The sequence below is a fragment of the Dipodomys spectabilis genome, unplaced genomic scaffold (assembly GCF_019054845.1).
Source record: "Dipodomys spectabilis isolate Male_0828 unplaced genomic scaffold, ASM1905484v1 ptg000212l, whole genome shotgun sequence".
Taxonomy (NCBI): Eukaryota; Metazoa; Chordata; class Mammalia; order Rodentia; family Heteromyidae; genus Dipodomys; species Dipodomys spectabilis.
Genome location: NW_024870889.1, coordinates 873,578 through 890,778, shown reverse-complemented (window position 1 = coordinate 890,778; position 17,201 = coordinate 873,578). Strand labels below are relative to the sequence as shown.

At 49.3% G+C, this 17,201-nt stretch overlaps 1 protein-coding gene across 1 annotated transcript in view; it reads left to right on the top strand.

Annotated features, from left to right (window-relative positions):
* The first annotated feature begins 2,130 nt into the window (after positions 1–2,130).
* Positions 2,131–17,201, top strand: part of Mok (MOK protein kinase) — a 36,467-nt gene continuing 21,396 nt past the window's right edge. The window contains exons 1-3 of the mRNA XM_042696892.1: positions 2,131–2,352; positions 13,764–13,878; positions 16,313–16,402. Of these exons, the coding sequence (XP_042552826.1) occupies positions 2,346–2,352; positions 13,764–13,878; positions 16,313–16,402 (212 nt within the window). The 5' untranslated portion in view covers positions 2,131–2,345. The remainder of the gene's footprint in view (positions 2,353–13,763; positions 13,879–16,312; positions 16,403–17,201) is intronic.

The window sequence follows — 17,201 nt, the reverse complement described above, 5'->3', positions numbered from 1 at the left end:
TCCCTCTCCTTTTTTGTGCCAGTCCTGGTGTTGAACTCAGGGCCTGGGCACTGTCCCTGAGCTTTTGTGCTCAAGGCTAACGGTCTACCACTTGAGCCACAGCTCTGATTCAGGGTTTTTGTTTTTGTTTTTGGTGGTTAATTGGAGATAAGAGTCTCATGAACTTTTCTGGCTAGGCTGGCTTAGAAAATGGATCTGCACATCTCAGCCTCCTGAGTAGTCAGCATTGGAGTTGTGAGCCACCTGTACCTAGCTAAAATTCCTCTTAATAAAATCAAACACATGAGATCCTATAGCAGCTGTGTATCCTCTTTTAATTGGGTGACATTCTCCCTGTTTTCCTGCCCTAAAATCTGGACTGTACACTCTCCAGCCCTACTAATGGCTATCCCAGGATGCTCATCCTGAGAAGTATTTTCCATGTCTTCTGTGTTACATTTTCTTCCTCTCAACCCCAGGTTTTGTGTTTTACCCCATGTTTACCTTTTGTCTGGGTTCTAAACATCCATCAGTGTCTGCCCAAGAAAAGTTTTTCAGAAGGTGAGACACTTTCAATATTGGAATTACAAACCAATTCTGTGATAGAAAAGAAAGCAAAACCCATTTTAAAAAATACAAATAAAATGCTTCATCATACAATATATTCTGTGTCAAACCTTTCAGACAATACAAATGAATAACAAGCAGAAGGACTTTGCAAACATTGCTTCTAATTTGCTATAATAAATCAGTTGGTTCCAGAGTCCCACTGTTTGGAAAAAGATCCTTCCTAAGGCATAAACATCATTGCAAAGTTTTTGCCAAGTCTCTCTCGGACATAACACACAGCTAGAGAAACACAGGGAGGCTGGGCATGTGGCTCAGTGGCGGAGCGCTTGCCTAGCATGCATGAAGCCCTGGGTTCAATTACTCAGTACCACATAAAAAAAGCCAGAAGTGGTGCCGTGACTCAAGTGGTAGAGTCCTAACCTTGAGGTAAAGAAGCTTAGGGAGAGTGCCCAGGTCCACAGTTCAAGTCCTAGGACTGGCCTACAAAGCAGGCCTTGACATCTTCCACAGACTTTGTTGTGTGCTGGGTCCCCAACTCTGTCAAAGCAAAGCCCAGGTGTACGCTCAACTTACCATGATTATCAACTCTGTGTGTGTAGCATGTAGGTGCTGGGGTTTAAACTCAGGGCCTGGGCATGTTCCATTAGCTTTTTCACTGTAAGACTAATACTTTACTACTTGAGCCACAGCGCTACTTCCAGCTTTTTGCTGGTTATTGGAGATGAGAGTCTCAAGGACTTTTCTGCCTCTGCTGGCTTCAAACCTTGATCCTCAGATCTCAGCTTCCTGAGCAGCTAAGATAACAGGTGTGAGCCACAGCACTTGGCTTCCGAATCTGCTAGTCTCTGGGCAGCCAAGTCTCCCCCACTCCCTGTCACTTACAAGGGGAAACAACAGACAGTCTTCCTCGGTCAGAAAGCTTAACCCCCAAAAGTTGCAGGCCCTTTCTCTTCTCCTCCTCCTCCTCTGTCCTCACCCAGCAGGCTCCACTCCAGGCCTCAGGAAGCCAAGCACTAACCAGTGTCCTCAGCCTCAACTGTTGCTTCTTTAGTTTCCAAAAAAGAAAAACCAAGCCGGGCGCTGGTGGCTCAGGCCTGTAATCCTAGCTACTCAGGAGGCTGACATCTGAGGATCGCGGTTCAAAGCCAGCCCCGCCAGGAGAGACCGTGAGAGTCCTATCTCCAATAAACCACCAGAAAACCGGAAGTGGTGCTGTAGCTCAAGTGGTAGAGCGCTCGCCTTGAGCTGAAGAGCTGAGGGACAGCGCCCAGGCCCAGAGTTCAAGCCCCACGACCAACCAAAAAAACAAAAACAAAAAAACTACAAAGTTACTGCACCTCCATTGTGTGCTCAGACTGTAGCAGGAGCTGGGAATTCATTGGTGCCAACTAGTGTCACAGCTCACGAACCAGTGAAAGCTCAAATCTGGAGCATCTCTTCGGAAGAGCCCACGCGCCAGGGCGGGGAATGTATTCAATTTAAAGCTGCGTGATCGGTTGCTTAGCAACCAGGCTGAGGAGGCAGTCCCTACTGCGCACGCGTGTACCGGCGGGGGGGGGGGGGCTTTTTTCCCTTTGCGCACGCGCAGGACATGGCCTGGGGGCGTTCAGGGCCTGGCGGTTGCTAAGGTGACGGGGATACAATATGGCGGCGGAATCCTAACGCTCTCCGGCTAGGGGCCACCGCGGTCCTCGCGCCAGACCGACCTCGGGAAGTGGACGGCGGGGTGCCGCGCTTTCTGCGCTCTTTTTCTCTTCCGTGTCGGTGAGGGGCTGTCCCCGGCGTCTGCACCCAGGATGAAGAGTGAGTGCGGCCGGGGAGCGGCCGGGGGTCGCGGGGCTGGTGGGGCCGGGGAGCGGCCGGGGAGCGGCCGGGGTCCCGGGGCTGGTGGGGCCGGGGAGCGGCCGGGGTCCCGGGGCTGGTGGGGCCGGGGGGCCTCGCGGGCCCGGTCGGGGCCCGGGCCGGGGCCGGTTGCCGTCCCGCCGCCGTGGGCGGGGCGGGCTGCGGGCCTGAGCCGCGCCCGGGGAGCCGGGGCCCCGGGCTCCGTCCGGCGACCCAGGTCCGCGCCGGCCTCGCCCGCGCGGCGGTGCTGGGTTTCCGCGGTCCGTTTCGGTGCTAGGGTGCTAGGTTGCCCTTTTTGTTGCTGTATTAGAACAAACGCCAGGTGGTGACCTGGACATTGGGCGGAGAGCACCACGCAGCAGTGTTCCGATGGGAACTTTGAGGCAACAATTAAAACAGTTACAAACCGTTATTTGGGGAAGTCTGTACAACGGCTACTTCTAGTTAAGTCAGCCTAGAGCATGTAAGGGGTTAAGAGGAAGGTGCTTGTGGGTTATCACAGTCCAAATACAACCAACTGGAATGGCTAGACTTTTACATTTTAAAAACATGATTAAGCGGGCGCCGGGGGCTCACGCCTGTCATCCTAGCAACTCAGGAGGCTGAGATCTGAAGATCGCGGTTCAAAGCCAGCCCGGGCAGGAAAGTCCGTGAGACTCTCATCTCCAATAAACCACCAGAAAACCGGAAGTGGCGCTGTGGCTCCAGTGGTAGTGCTAGCTTGGAGCTGAAGAGGCGAGGGACAGCGCCCAGGCCCAGAGTTCAAGCCCCACGACCTACAAAAGCAAAAACCAAAAAACATAATTATACAGATCTTGTCATTTGTGCTTGTTAGCCAGACGTGCAGAAAAATTTCATCTACCTTTGCTGTGAAGATTAATTATGTTAGATGTAGTTATAATGTTAAGCTTGCATTGTGTGCTGGCTGTCATGTGGTAATTTATGTTTGTAGTCAATTGCATAACTGCTGGGGGCTACCGCTTAGCATTAGAACACCTGCCTAGCACGCTCGATCACCCAGGTTCTAACTCAGTACTGTTTTGCTTGTTTGTTTTTGTCTGTCGTGGGGCCTTAACTCTGGGCCTGGGCGCTGTCCCTCAGCTCTTCAGCTCAAGGCTAGCGCTCTACCACTAGAGCCACAGTGCCACTTCTTGCTTTTTTTCTGCATATGTGGTGCTGAGGAATTGAACCCAGGGCCTCATGCATGCGAGGCAAGCACTCTACCACTGAGCCACGTTGGGGGGGGGGGAGGCATCGGCATACTGTTGCTGATTTTTTAAGCTAACTGAATTACATAACATATTTATGTAAGTCATCTCATTCACCCTTCCAAGACATTTTTGTTTTCTCGCTGGTTTTATTTCTATGTGTATATTTTCATCACTGTGTCACAAAACCTACAAAAGTTTATATTTACATATATTTTAGACTATATTCCTTTTTTTCTTCCCAAGTTTTTTTTTTGGGGGTCCGGTTGTGGGGCCTGAACTCTGGGCCTGGGCGCTGTCCCTCAGCTCTTCAGCTCAAGGCTAGTGCTCTACCACTTGAGCCACAGCGCCACTCCGGCTTTTTTCTTATGTGGTGCTGAGGAATCGAACCCAGGGCCTCTGGCATGTAAGGCAAGCGCTCTACCACTGAGCCACCTTCCCAGCCCCCCAAGTTTTTTGTTTCTTTTTGGTCCGGTTGTGGGGCCTGAACTCTGGGCTTGGGCGCTTTCCCTCAGCTCTTCAGCTCAAGGCTAGCGCTCTGCCACTTGAGCCACAGCTCTACTTCGGCTTTTTTCTTTTTTCTTATGTGGTGCTGAGGAATCGAACCCATGGGCCTCAAGCATGCAAGGCAAGCGCTCTACCACTGAGCCACCTTCCCAGCCCCTCTTCCCAAGTTTTTAAATTGAAAGCTTTCAATTGTACGAGAGTACATTGAGCCAGGTGTTGGTTATAATTCTTACTATTCACATTGCTGAGATTTGAAGATCTCTGTTAAAGCCAGCCAGGACAAGAAAGCTTTTTCTGCTCAAGACTGGCACTCTGTCATTTGAGCCACAGCCTCATTTCCAGTTTTTTTGGTCCTTAATTGGAGATGAATCTCACAAACTTTCCTCAATTCTCAGCCTCCTGATTAGCTAGAATTATAGGCATGAGCCACTGGCACCTGGCCTGACTTTTTTTTTTTTTTCCCAGTCCTGGGGGCTTGAACTGAGGCTAGCACTCTTACCACTAGCAACATAGCACCATTTCTGGTTTTTCTGTAGTATTGCAGAATCAAACCCAGGGCTTCATGCATGCTGGGCAAGTACGCTATCACTAAGCCACATTCCCAGCCCCACCCTGACCTTTCTTTTGCAGGCGGGGGGGGGGGGGGGGGGGGGGGGGTTGGTTGTGGGTCTTGAACTCTGGGCCTGGACCCTGTCCCTGAGCTCTTCTCCTCAAGTCTAGTGCTTTACCACTTGAACCACAGTGACACTTCTGGTTTTCTGGTGGTTAATTGGAGATAAGAGTCTCACAGACTTTCCTGCCTGGGCTGGCCTTGAACCATGATCCTCAGATCTCAGCCTCCTGTGTAGCTAGGATTATAGCTGTAAGCCACCAGTGCCTGGCTAAAAACACCTGTTTGAAGTGTAGTTTGCTGACTTTTGGCCACTGTAGACAGAAGTGCCATGCCTATACCTCCACAGTTAAGATGCGGCCTCTCCTATTGCTTCCACTTTTCTCTGTGCCCTCCTTCACTCTGGCTCAGGGATAATTAATATGCTTTTTGCTGCTAAAATGTTGCCTTTTCTAGGATTTACTAACAATTAAATGTAAGGCATGAATATATATAAGTATGTGCCCTGGTTGCAGGGCTCTGGTTGCGGTGCACCTGTAATCGTAGCCATGAGGAGGCTGAGATCCAGAGGACCACAGTTCAAAGCCAGCCTAGGCAGATAAGTCCACAAGACCTTATCTTCAAAATAACCAGCAAGGGAAGGTGGCTCAGTGGTAGAGCGCATGCCTTGCATGCCTGAGGCCCTGGGTTCAATTCCTCAGCACCACATAAACAAAAAGAAAAAAGCCGGAAGTGGCACTGTGGCTCATGGTAGAGTGCTAGCCTTGAGCTGAAGAGCTGAGGGACAGCGCCCAGGCCCAGAGTTCAGGCCCCACAACCGGACCCAAAAATTAAAAATTAAAAAAAAAAAACAGCAAAATTTAGGGCTGGGGATGTGGCTTAAGTGGTAAAATCCGGCTGAACAAGCAAAAACTGCATTCAAACCCCGGTACCTGGGGTGGGAGGAAAAGATACATAGTCTTTTGAATCTGGCTTCTTTGAAAAAATGATAACTTGTAGTCTAAGCCAGTAGCTTTCTGAGCAGGGTCCCATTGTATGTGTATCTTTGTGCATTTATCCATTCCCTACTCTGAGCACTTGGCTTGTTTCCCTGTTAGGGATTCTGGTTAAGAAAGTTGCTTTGAACCTTTATGTACCAGTCTGTGTGAGACTATTTTCCTGACTCTGAGACAAATTCCTAAGAGGAGAATAGCTGGTTTATGTGTGTTTTATATATTTAACTTTAGAAGAAACTGCTAAGCTGTTTCTTCTTGGGTGTGTGTGCTGGTTCTCGGGCTTGAATTCAGGGCCTGGAGCTCACCCTTGATTTTTTTCTGTCAAGGCTAGCATATCTTCTATTTTGTTCTTAGATTGTTTCACTGTTATTGTGAAGGTGTTAGCGTTACTGTTCCGGCTGTTTCTTGTTAGTGTATGACCTAGCATTTACTGCACATCTTTGCTAACACTTGGTATTGCCTGTCTTTAATTTTAGCCATTCTAGTGATGCAACTCCAAAGTGTTAAGAGTTGGTTGTTCTCCATGCTTTGGTTAGGTAGTGATCTCATTGTTGACGGGCTGAGGTGCCACCGGTGTGGGGGAGGCTCGCTCGGGAGCCTGGCTGCTACGGGCTGACTGCATGGGAGCTGAGCACCACCGTGACGTTATTCAAGAGTTTTGTTCATTTGTCCTCCCACAACCAGAATGTGTTCCGTTTCACCCTCACTCCTGTTGCAGATGGTGCCCCTTGTATGTTGGCGACTTCCGTGTCTCAGGGGCTGTCATGAGCTGGGCTGTCCGTGGAAAGCACCTCGTACGGTACCGTGTGGTGGGTGTCGTGTCACTCATCCGCGCACTCTGCCAGGGAGTTCTGCTCGCTCAGGGGAGAGGGCAGCATGTGGCCGGGAGATTGGCTTAGGGGACTCCCTGGCCTGCCTTCCCTGCTTTGCTGCTTACTGACCTGGATGAGCTGCTTAACCTCTCTGAGCCTTAGCTCCCATTTAGAAGTGGGGCCAGTGGCATGCCTGAGGCATAGCTCCTGCTACTGCCACCAGATCTCAGTACCCAGCACCATTTTCAGTTAAGAAGCCAGGGCTCCTTGGAGAAATGAAGATCTCGTAGCACCAGAGAATAAGGGAAAGCTGGGCACCGGTGGCTCATGCCTGTCATCCTAGCTACTCAGGAGGCTGAGATCTGAGGATCATGGTTCAAAGCCAGCCCCAGGAAGAAAGTCCTTGAGACGCTTATCTCCAATAAACCACTAGAAAACTGGAAGTGGCGCTATGGCTCAAGTGGTAGAGTGCTCACCTTGAGCTGAAAAGCACAGGGACAGCCAAGTCCAGAGTTCAAGCCCCACAACTGACCAAAAAGAAAAAGAAAGGAAGGCAGGCAGGGAGGGAGGGAGGAAGGGAGGGAATACTGAGAGACAAACAGGGCTGGGGCTGCCACCAAGTGGTAGAGCACTTGGCTAGCACGTGCAAGGCCTTCGGTGGGTGCTGGGATCTTCAGTATCCCACCTCCCTCCAGCAATCCCCCATGGCAGGGAATTTTTGTTTGGTTTTGGTTTTTGTGCTGATACTGGGGCTTGAACTCGGGGCCTGGGCACTCTCCCTTAGCTTTTTTAGTTCTAGCACTTGAGCCACACACAGCTCCACTACTAGTTTTTGTTTTTGTTTTTGTTTTGGTGATTAATTGTAGATCTAAGTCTCTCAGATTTTTCCTACTGGATTGGCTTTGAACTGTGATCCTCATATCTCAGCCTCCTGAGTGGCTAGGATTACAGATGTGAGCCACTGGTGCTGTCACCTTGGTTTTTGTTTTGTTTTGTTTTTGGCCAGTCCTGGGGCTTGAACTCAGGGCCTGGGCTCTCTCCCTGAGCCTCTTTGTGTTCAAGGCTAGCACTCTACCATGAGTCACAGCACCACTTCCAGCTTTTTCTTTTTCTCTTTCTTTTTTTTTTTTTTTTTTGGGGGGGGGTCCGGTCGTGGGGCCTGAACTCTGGGCCTGAGCGCTGTCCCTCAGCTCTTCAGCTCAAGGCTAGCACTGTACCACTTGAGCCACAGTGCCACTTCTGGCTTTTTTCTTTTTTGCTTATGTGGTACTGAGGAATCGAACCCAGGGCCTCAGGCATGCAAGCGCTCTACCACCGAGCCACCTTCCCAGCCCCAACTTCCAGCTTTTTCTGTGTATGTGGTGCTGAGGAATGGAACCCAGGGCTTCATGTGTGCTAGCAAGCCCTCTACCACTGAGCTACCTTCCCAGTATTTTTTTTTTTTTGCCAGTCATGGGGCCTGAACTCTGGGCCACAGCGCCACTTCCAGCTTTTTCTGCTTATGTGGTGCTGAGGAATGGAACCCAAGGCCTCATGCATGCAAGGCAAGCACTGTACCACTGAGCCACCTTCCCAGCCCCATACCTTCCTAGTATTTTTATCATGAGTCAGCACCTGGTATGCAGGTACATGCTTGTCAGATAGCTTACTTTTTCTTTTCTGATAATTTCCCCCTTGCCAACATTTCTCCCTTGTGAGGTTGTATGTGGGTCAGAGGTTTGTAGGGAAAACAAGTACAGCAGTTTCCTCTCAGAAGGGAGCCATGGCCCAGTTCTTCAGCTTATAGGAAGGTTTAACTGTGTGTGCTTCCTTCAATATATGCTGGCCTCCCCTCTCACAGACTCCAAAACCTCCAAAGGAGTCATATTTGCCTACTAATTTCTAGTAACTTTTTTTTTTTTTTGTCCTGGGGCTTGAACTCAGGGCCTGGGCACTGTCCCTGAGTTCTCTTGCTCAAGGCTGGTGCTCTACCACATTGAGCCACAGCTCCATTTCTGGTTTTTGAGTGGTTAGTTGGAGATAAAAGTCCCTCAGGGACTTTTTTTTTGTTGTTGGTTGTGGGGCCTGAACTCTGGGCCTGGGCGCTGTCCCTCAGCTCTTCAACTCAAGGCTAGTCCTCTACCACTTGAGCCACAGTGCCACTTCCAGCTTTTTCTGCATATGTGGTGCTGAGGAATCAAACCCAGGGCCTCATGCATGCAAGGCAAGCACTCTACCACTGAGCCACCTTCCCAGCACTTCTCAGGGACTTTTTTTTTTGGCCTCGGCTGGGTTTGAACTATGATCTTCAGATCTTAGCCTCCTGAGTAGCTAGGATTACAGGCGTGAGCCACCAGTGCCGGGCTGTAGTAATTTTTTTACAGTTATCTCTTGCAATTCAGATACAGTAGATAGCACCTTATTCTCCCTGCCCCCCTTGTTGGTCACAGGGCTTGAACTCAGAACCTGTGCACTGTCCCTGAGTCCTTTTGCTTAAGGCTAGCACTCTACCAGTTTGAGCCACAGTACCACTTCTGGTTTTCTGGTGATTATCTGGAGATAAGAGTCTCCTGGAGATTTTCCTGCCTAGACTGGCTTTGAACCATGATCAATTCTCAGATCTCAGCCTCCTGAGTAGCTAGGATTACAGGCATGAGTTCCTGGCCCCTAGCTGTAGTAACTTGTTTTGTTTTGTTTTGGTTGGTTGTGGGGCTTGAACTCTGAGCCTGAGCGCTGTCCCTCAGCTCATCAGCTTAAAGCGAGCGCTCTACCACTTGAGCCACAGAATCACTTACAGTTTTTCTGTTGGTTAATTGGAGATAAGAGTCTTATGGATTTTCCTGCCCAGGCTGGCTTTGAGCCACAATCCTCAGATCTCAGCCTCCTGAGTAGCTAGGGTTACAGGCGTGAGCCACCAGCCCCGGGCAGCACCTCACTCTTGAGAGGAGCTGTGCAGTGAGGGCCTTCCAGAGGAAGGTATGGAATAGTGGCCTTGGGACCCCGGCGGGCAGTAGCAGCTATGCCTCGTTGATAACAGGTGCTCTGATGACAAGGAAAAAAGTAGGTGATTCTGACAGAGGGTGTTCTGCAAACACTTGACTTCTGCTCAAGTGATAACTGTCATTGTCACCAAAGCAGGGAAAATCGAGGGAACTAAGACAAAAGAGGAGTCCAAAGCTTGGTGCAGGTGACTCCTATCCGCAATCCTGGTTACTCAGAAGGCTGAGATCCAGCGCGTCGGGCTTAACGCCAGCCCAGGCAGAACAGTCTAGGAGGCTCCATCACCATCAAACAACCAACAAAAAGCTGGCACGGCTCAAGTGAGGGAGTACCAGCTGAGCAAGCAGGAGGCCTTGAGTTCAGATCCAGGTACTGACTATAGATAGATAGCCAGCCTAATGAGTCATGCTGACTGTTTTATTTGTTTCTGTGAGCTTTGTAGCACTATACCAAATACCTGGTCATTTTTTTTTCTTTTTTGCCTGTCATGGGCTAGCTAGGATGACAGGTGTGAGCCGCTGGTGCTCTGCAGAGGTGTATTTTGACTCATGATGCTGGAGGTTTAAGGCTAACATGAGGCAGCCCCACTTGTTTATGCCTCAGGTAAGCTGAGCCCATGGTTGGAATGAATTCAGCCACCTCAAGCAGGAAGTGGAAAGAAAGGACTGACGAGCCCACTCCCGAAGCACCTGAGGATGCCGGGTTTGACCTGCCCCTAAGGAGCCACAGTACTTGCAGTAGTGTGGCCAGGAGCAACCTTTATATGTGCCCTTTTGAAGGGCACTCCCCCAGACTTGAGTGCTGTAAGTCCTGAACAGAATCCTGAGATGGCCCAGTGAGTGAGAATGAAGGAACTCAGAATGCAGTACGGGCTTTAGTTGATAATAATCCACCAAAGGTGGCTTGTTCACCATGACAAAGGGGCCATGTAGAAGATGCTGATAATAGAGGAAGCAGGTGCAGGGCGGTGGGAGTTCTCTACTTAGTCTCCACATTTTTTTCTTTAAATTTAAAAATTAATTTGAAAAAATGGTACGTTGGGTTGGGGGTGTGGCTCAGTGGTAGCATGCTTATTTAGCGTGTGTGAGGTCCTAGGTTCCATCCCCAGCACTAAAAATAAAAGGCACAGGACGTATGATAAGCTACTTAGAATGAACTTTGTTTTAAAAAATTATTTGGGCCTTTGGGCATTCAAGGTAAGTATTCTGTGGCTTTGTTTATTTTTGTGTTTCCTGGAATGTGAAATTAGCTATGAATGAATCACCTATGCTTAATTTCATAGTATATAATTAGGAAAAAAAATTCTCTTGGGCAGTTTGTGATCTGAGGATCACATGATTTCTAGAGATGGTCTGACCTGGGAGGTGAAGGGAGTGGTCACTCTGTGTGGTGGGACATGTCCAGCCTTTTAATAGATGGACATGGAGAAAGGGTTTTGTGCAGAGAACAGTGTGGACCCCTGCGTAGAGCCATGAGATGAGGCGCCTGACCTGTCACCTTGAGTCACTTAGCAAGTTGTCCGGGACGCAAGTGAGAACAGACATCTTCCCAAGAATCTTTTGGCCGTGGGGAAAGGAGCAGCAAAACGGGAGCAGTTTGCTAACAAAGGATGGGCATCCACACAAGAGGGGAGACGTGCCCAAAGGTGTACCAGGTCTGTCCTTTGAGACCGGAATCCAGAGCATCGTTAGTGTGCATGTATTACACATTGCATTACACACTTAGTGAGTGGACCCTTAATATGATCTAAACACAGTATCATCTAATATTATCTAACAGTTCTCTCTAACCTCTTTTTCTTTCTTTCTTTCTTTTTTTTTGTTGTTGTTGTTGATCATGGGGCTTGAACTCAGGGTCTGAGCACTGTCACTGAGCTCTTTTGCTCAAGGCTAGTGTTCTGCCACTTTGAGCCACAGAGCCACTTCTGATTTTCTGGTGCTTCATTGGAGATAAGAGTGGCTCACTCCTGTAATCCTAGCTACTCAGGAGGCTGAGATCTGAGGATCGAGGTTCAAAGCCAGCCCGGGCAGGAAAGTCTGTGAGACTCTTACTTCCAATAAATCACTCAGAAAACTGGAAGTGGTGCTGTGGCTCAAGTGGTAGAGCGCTTGTCTTGAGCTGAAGAGCTGAGGGACAGTGTTCAGGCCCAGATGTCAAGCCCCATGACTGGCCAAAAAAAAAAAAAAAAGTCTTATGGACTCTCCTGCCTGGGCAGCTTTGAACCATGATCGGCAGATCTCCTCCTGAGTATCTAGGATGACAGCATTTGGCTAACCCCTTTTCTTTTATGAGGAAAGGACCTACAATGAGGCGAGTGGGTGTGTTTGGAGTCATTAGTGCGTGCTGGCAGTGCTTGCACAGTGCCTGGTTCTAGCCCAGCTTTAGCCACAGCCATGGAGTTTAGGCCTATTATCATGTGCGTTTCATCTGTTTAGGCTGTAGTAGAGGCACCACGGGCTAGGACTCCTGGGACTGAGCATACAGTTGTACTCGCCTCTGTGGGACTTACTGCGATGGAAGGATCCAGCCTGGTCAGCAAAGGGGCAGGACGCCTAGGGCGAAGTCCAGAAGGAGTGAGGCAGAGAGCGCTTGCAGTCCTGCCAAGTCTGCTCCTCACTCCCCAGGGAAGCCGCGAAGGCAGCGCGCTCTGCCTGGAACGGCAGCAGACGTGCATGGCCTCACAGGCGGCTCGGGGACGGTGGGCCTTCCTTACCACAGAGGAAGTGCTGGAAAGTCCTGAAATACATCTGCTAGACACCAGCCACAGCCACTGATCTGCAAATGGACCTTTCCAGGCAGGGCCACGTCTGGCCTACTCTGGATGCCAATCTGCACACAGAATGACCTCTTTTTTTTTTTGCCAGTCCCAGGGCTTGAACTCAGGGCCTGGGCGATGTCCCTGAACTTTTTTTACACTTGAGCCACATCTGGCCTTTTCTTTTTTTCTTTCTTTTAATGTGGTAGTGAGGAATCGAACCCAGCTTCATGCATGCTAGGCAAGCACTCTACCACTGAGCCACGTTCCCAGCCCCCACAGACTGATCTCAGTCCTCTTGGACTGAGGATACTGCCAAGTCGAAGGAGAAGTGTGGTGTTGTTCCCCGGTGGCGCCGGCGGCCATCCCTTGGCTGGGTACTATGTAAGTCAGGCAGAGCCTAGCAAAGGCACGGGGCCCGCTGAGCTTTCCTCAGTGTTGACTTTGGAGAAGACGCAAACATTTGCCCAAGCTGTTCCCTAGCCATTTGTGAGGATGTGCGAGTGCCGTAGGACTGAAGAGCGAGAGGTCCAGAGCCGGGACTGGCCAGGTTATTTTCAAGATTCACCAGAAAATCATCCTTTCCTAGCTTTAGGACTTCATTGTCTCGAGGATGCAGCGAGGCCGGGGCTGGGAAGCATCTCAGCGCTGCCTGCGCGGGTGCTCCAGGCTGGCTTCCACCTGTACACCTTACGTCTGACTTTCCCTAACCTAGCCATCTGCTCAGCTCCCCCCCACCCGCCCGAGTCCTACAGCAGTCCACCCCTCCCTCAGCCCTGCTCTTCCCTCTTGAACTCGGGACCTTGACGGGCTACCCAGCGCTCTGCCACCGAGTCTCTCCAGCCTTGCGGGTCCACACCCACTGGAAGGTGCACGGGCCCACTCTCTGCCATCGTGTTCTGCCGTTTCTTCTCCTATTCTTTGGGGTATGGAATCTATGCAGCCCACAGGACTTTTGCTGGCAGGGCTCTCCACGCCTGCCGCTTCCGGGTAGGAAGGCGCACTTCTCCCCTGTGCCCGTCATTGTCTGGATGCCCCTCCACCGGGAGGAGGGAACTGGAGGCTTGCGGCCCGCGTGATGGTGGTGGCCAAGCCACGCAACTTTCAGAAAGTGAGGCCTGTGAGACTTGCAGGCAACCGTTGCTGAGTGGGTGCTCTGTGGGACAGGGGTGAAGACGGCAGATGCTCAGAGGCTTCCGGTGGCCGTGTGGCACCTATCCAGTGCCACAGCTGAGGCCCTGCCCTCGCCAGCCCTGCGCGGTGGCTGGGCCTCTCATCGCCGGCAGAGTCCAGTGGGGTAGTTCCTGCTTAAGCAGAGCGGCGGGAGAGTGGGGGGGCAAGCAGGGATCTTTGGGGTGCCATGCAACATGGTTTCTCCTTATGGGAAGACAGTGAACCAGAGAACCGTGCTCAGCATATGCTGCGAAATGATATCAAATATATCATCACTCGATGGGAAGTGATATAAAATATATCAAACTTTTTTCTAATTATTTTAAATTATAGACTATAAAGCAATTGGCAAAATAGGAGAGGGAACATTTTCTGAAGTTATGAAGATGCAGAGCCTAAGAGACGGAAACTACTACGCATGCAAGCAAATGAAGCAGCACTTTGACAGGTAGGCCTGCGGGCACACTGATACCCAACATGCATGTGCCTTTTTGTTTTTATATTGACTTTTATTTTCCTTTTTGGATTTAATGAGTTTACATAAAAAATTAGGTAGCCGGGCACCAGTGGCTTATGCTTGTAATCCTAGCTACTCAGGAGGCTGAGATCTGAGGATTGCAGTTCAAAGCCAGCCCAGGGAAGAAAGTCCATGAGACTCTTATCTCCAGTTAACCACCAGAAAACCAGAAGTGGTGCTGTGGCTCCAGTGGTAGAGCCAAGAAATAAAAAATCTTTGAAACAAATACAAAGAGTGCAAGGATTTGAACCAAGTTTACACTAAAAAAAAAAATTCATCTCGGCTGGGAAGGTGGCTCAGTGGTAGAGCGCTTGCCTTGCATGCCTGAAGCCCTGGGTTCGATTCCTCAGCACCACATAAGCAAAAAGAAAAAAGCCGGAAGTGGTGCTGTGGCTCAAGTGGTAGAGTGCTAGCCTTGAGCTGAAGAGCTGAGGGAGAGAGACCAGGTCCAGAGTTCAGGCCCCATGACCGGACCCACCCCCCAAAAAAAAAAATTCATCTCATTGCATCACAGTATGCAAATACATTCATAGCTCCTGTTACAAACATGGAACTAAATTTCAGAAAGAACATACACTGTTAATAGTACCTCCATGGAAGCTGATCTCCTATTAGCCCAATCTGTACATTGTATTTAAGCATCCCTGGATAATTCTGCTTAACCAACCTCAGTCACAGAACCAGCACTAAAGTCTCATGGAAGTAAGTCCATATAAGAATTAAATATTTAAAAGATAAATGTTCTTTATATTAAGTGCCATGTGGGAGCGCAGCTGACACCAAAGACGACACACGCACCTTTAATGAGTACATGGGCCTTGGCCTTGCTCGGAACATTTATTCATTCCATGACACATAAGGGACAATCAGATTTCCTTGGACAGTAAGGATTATTGGCTAATGGAATTTTTATTTATTTATTTATTTAGCCAGTCCTGGGGCTTAAGCTGAGGGCCTGGGCACTGTCCCTGAGCTTCTTTTGCTCAAGGCTAGCTCTCTACCACTTGAGCCACAGTGCCCCTTCTGGCTTTTTCTGATTATGTGGTACTGAGGAATTGAACCTAGGGCCTCATGCATGCTAGGCAAGCCCTCTATCACTAAGCCACATTCCCAGCCCTGGCCTATCTATTACACTGGCATTTTCCTCACATTCAAGTGTATTATAATACCATCAATGTTACAATAATTTTGAGTTGTGAAAGCCTTACAACAGTTGTGTTATATCGTAGGTTTTTATGAATCAGACCGTAATCTAATTGTATTAGTTGCTTTTGCAATTTAATTAGTTGTGAAGAAGATAATATATTGATACAATAAAAAGAATGTAGCCGGGCGCTGGTGGCTCACGCCTGTAATCCTAGCTACTCAGGAGGCTGAGATCTGAGGATCGCGGTTCAAAGCCAGCCCGGGCAGGAGAGACCGTGAGACGCCTATCTCCAATAAACCACCAGAAAACCGGAAGTGGCGCTGTGGCTCAAGTGGTAGAGCACTCGCTTTGAGCTGAAGAGCTGAGGGACAGCGCCCAGGCCCCAGAGTTCAAGCCCCATGACCGACAAAAAAAAAATAAAAAATAAAAAGAATGTTCCAGCCTGGCACCTATAGTTCATGCCTATAATCCTAGCTACTCAGGAGGCTGAGATGTGAGGATCAGGGTTGGAAGCCATCCCCGGCAAAAAAGTCCTCATGAGACTCTTATCTCTAATAAACTACTTAAAAAAGCCAGAAGTGGTGTTGTGGCACTAGTGGTAGAACATTAGCCTTGAGCACAAAAAGGCTCAGGGATAGCACCCAGACCCTGAGTTCAAGCCCCAGCACTGGCAAAAAAATAAAATAAAATGTAAACAAATAAATAAAGAGAAGGGGAATGGGTCTGCTCCTGGAACTAAAAATTCTGTTTCTTTCTTTGTTTTTGTCGGTGGGGCCTGAACTCTGGGCTTGGTCACTGTCCCCCAACTCTTCAAGGCTAGCACTCTACCACTTGAGCCACAGTGCCACTTCCAGCTTTTTCTGCTTATGTGGTGCTGAGAAATTGAACCCAGGGCCTCATGCATGCAAGGCAAGCACTCTACCACTGAGCCACATTTCCAGCCCCTAATCTTAATTATTAATAAATACTAATAATGTAATTGTAAATCTTTGTATCTATTTCTGCTTATTAATATGTAGTAAAAGAAACTACCTAAGATTCTTTTATGATATTAGATGGGCAAAAATAAGAAATAAGCTTTAGTTCAGTTTCTCATAGGAAAATAAAATCCGATTTAACTTGTTTGGAATATTAGTGAAATTAATGAACATGCTTTAATAACTAGTGTTAAAGTTGACCTAATTGTAAACAAAGTATCTGTTTTTACCTATACAATAGCATTGATCAAGTGAACAGTCTGCGGGAGATTCAAGCCCTGAGGCGCCTGAACCCGCACCCCAACATCCTCACACTATACGAAGTGGTTTTGTAAGTATTTTGGAGCTTGAAAAGTGATCTCACTGTAGCAGTTCTCTCCTTAAGGACACTGTGAGGCTGGGAAGGTGGCTCAGTGGTAGAGTGCTTGCCTTGCATGCATGAGGCCCTGGGTTCGATTCCTCAGTACCACATAAGCAGAAAAAGCCAGAAGTGGTGCTGTGGCTCAAGAGCTAGAGCACTAGCTGAAGAACTGAGGGGCAGCACCCACACTCAGAGCTCAGGCTCTATGACCAATAACAAAAAGAAAAAGAAAAAAGGACACCGTGGTTAGACACAGCGTATTTGCTGGTCCTGCAGCATCACAGTGGCTCTGTGTAGGTGAGCCTAGTCATAAACGCCCTCCGGGCTTCCAAGAGGCGATGTCCTTGTAGGGCAGCACAACTTACTGGTATTCTGGGGGCCTTGCATCTCTCCTTGTCCTGCTAGCCTCGACTTGGCCATTTTCATAGCCTTTCTAACAATCATTGATGTCATTTCTGGGCAGTTTCCATTTCTGTTCTAATTATAGAACAGTTTCCATAACATTTACCTACTAAGCAAGAAGGCACTGTGCACCATCCGAGGGCACCGCCCTGGCCCATGGGCTGGCCCACAGCAGCTCTGCTGTGCACACCCACCCCTCGCAGGCTCCCCAGCAGGGAGTGGGGCTGCGGGGCGTGCTGACACGGGAGGAGCGCCTTGCTCCTGGCTGTGGAAGCTGTGTGGCGGCTCTGCGGGAGCTGGGCTGTTAAATCAGCTACAGGACTCCGGTCTCTGCCCACTGAGGCATGGGAGATTTTCACCAGAGGAT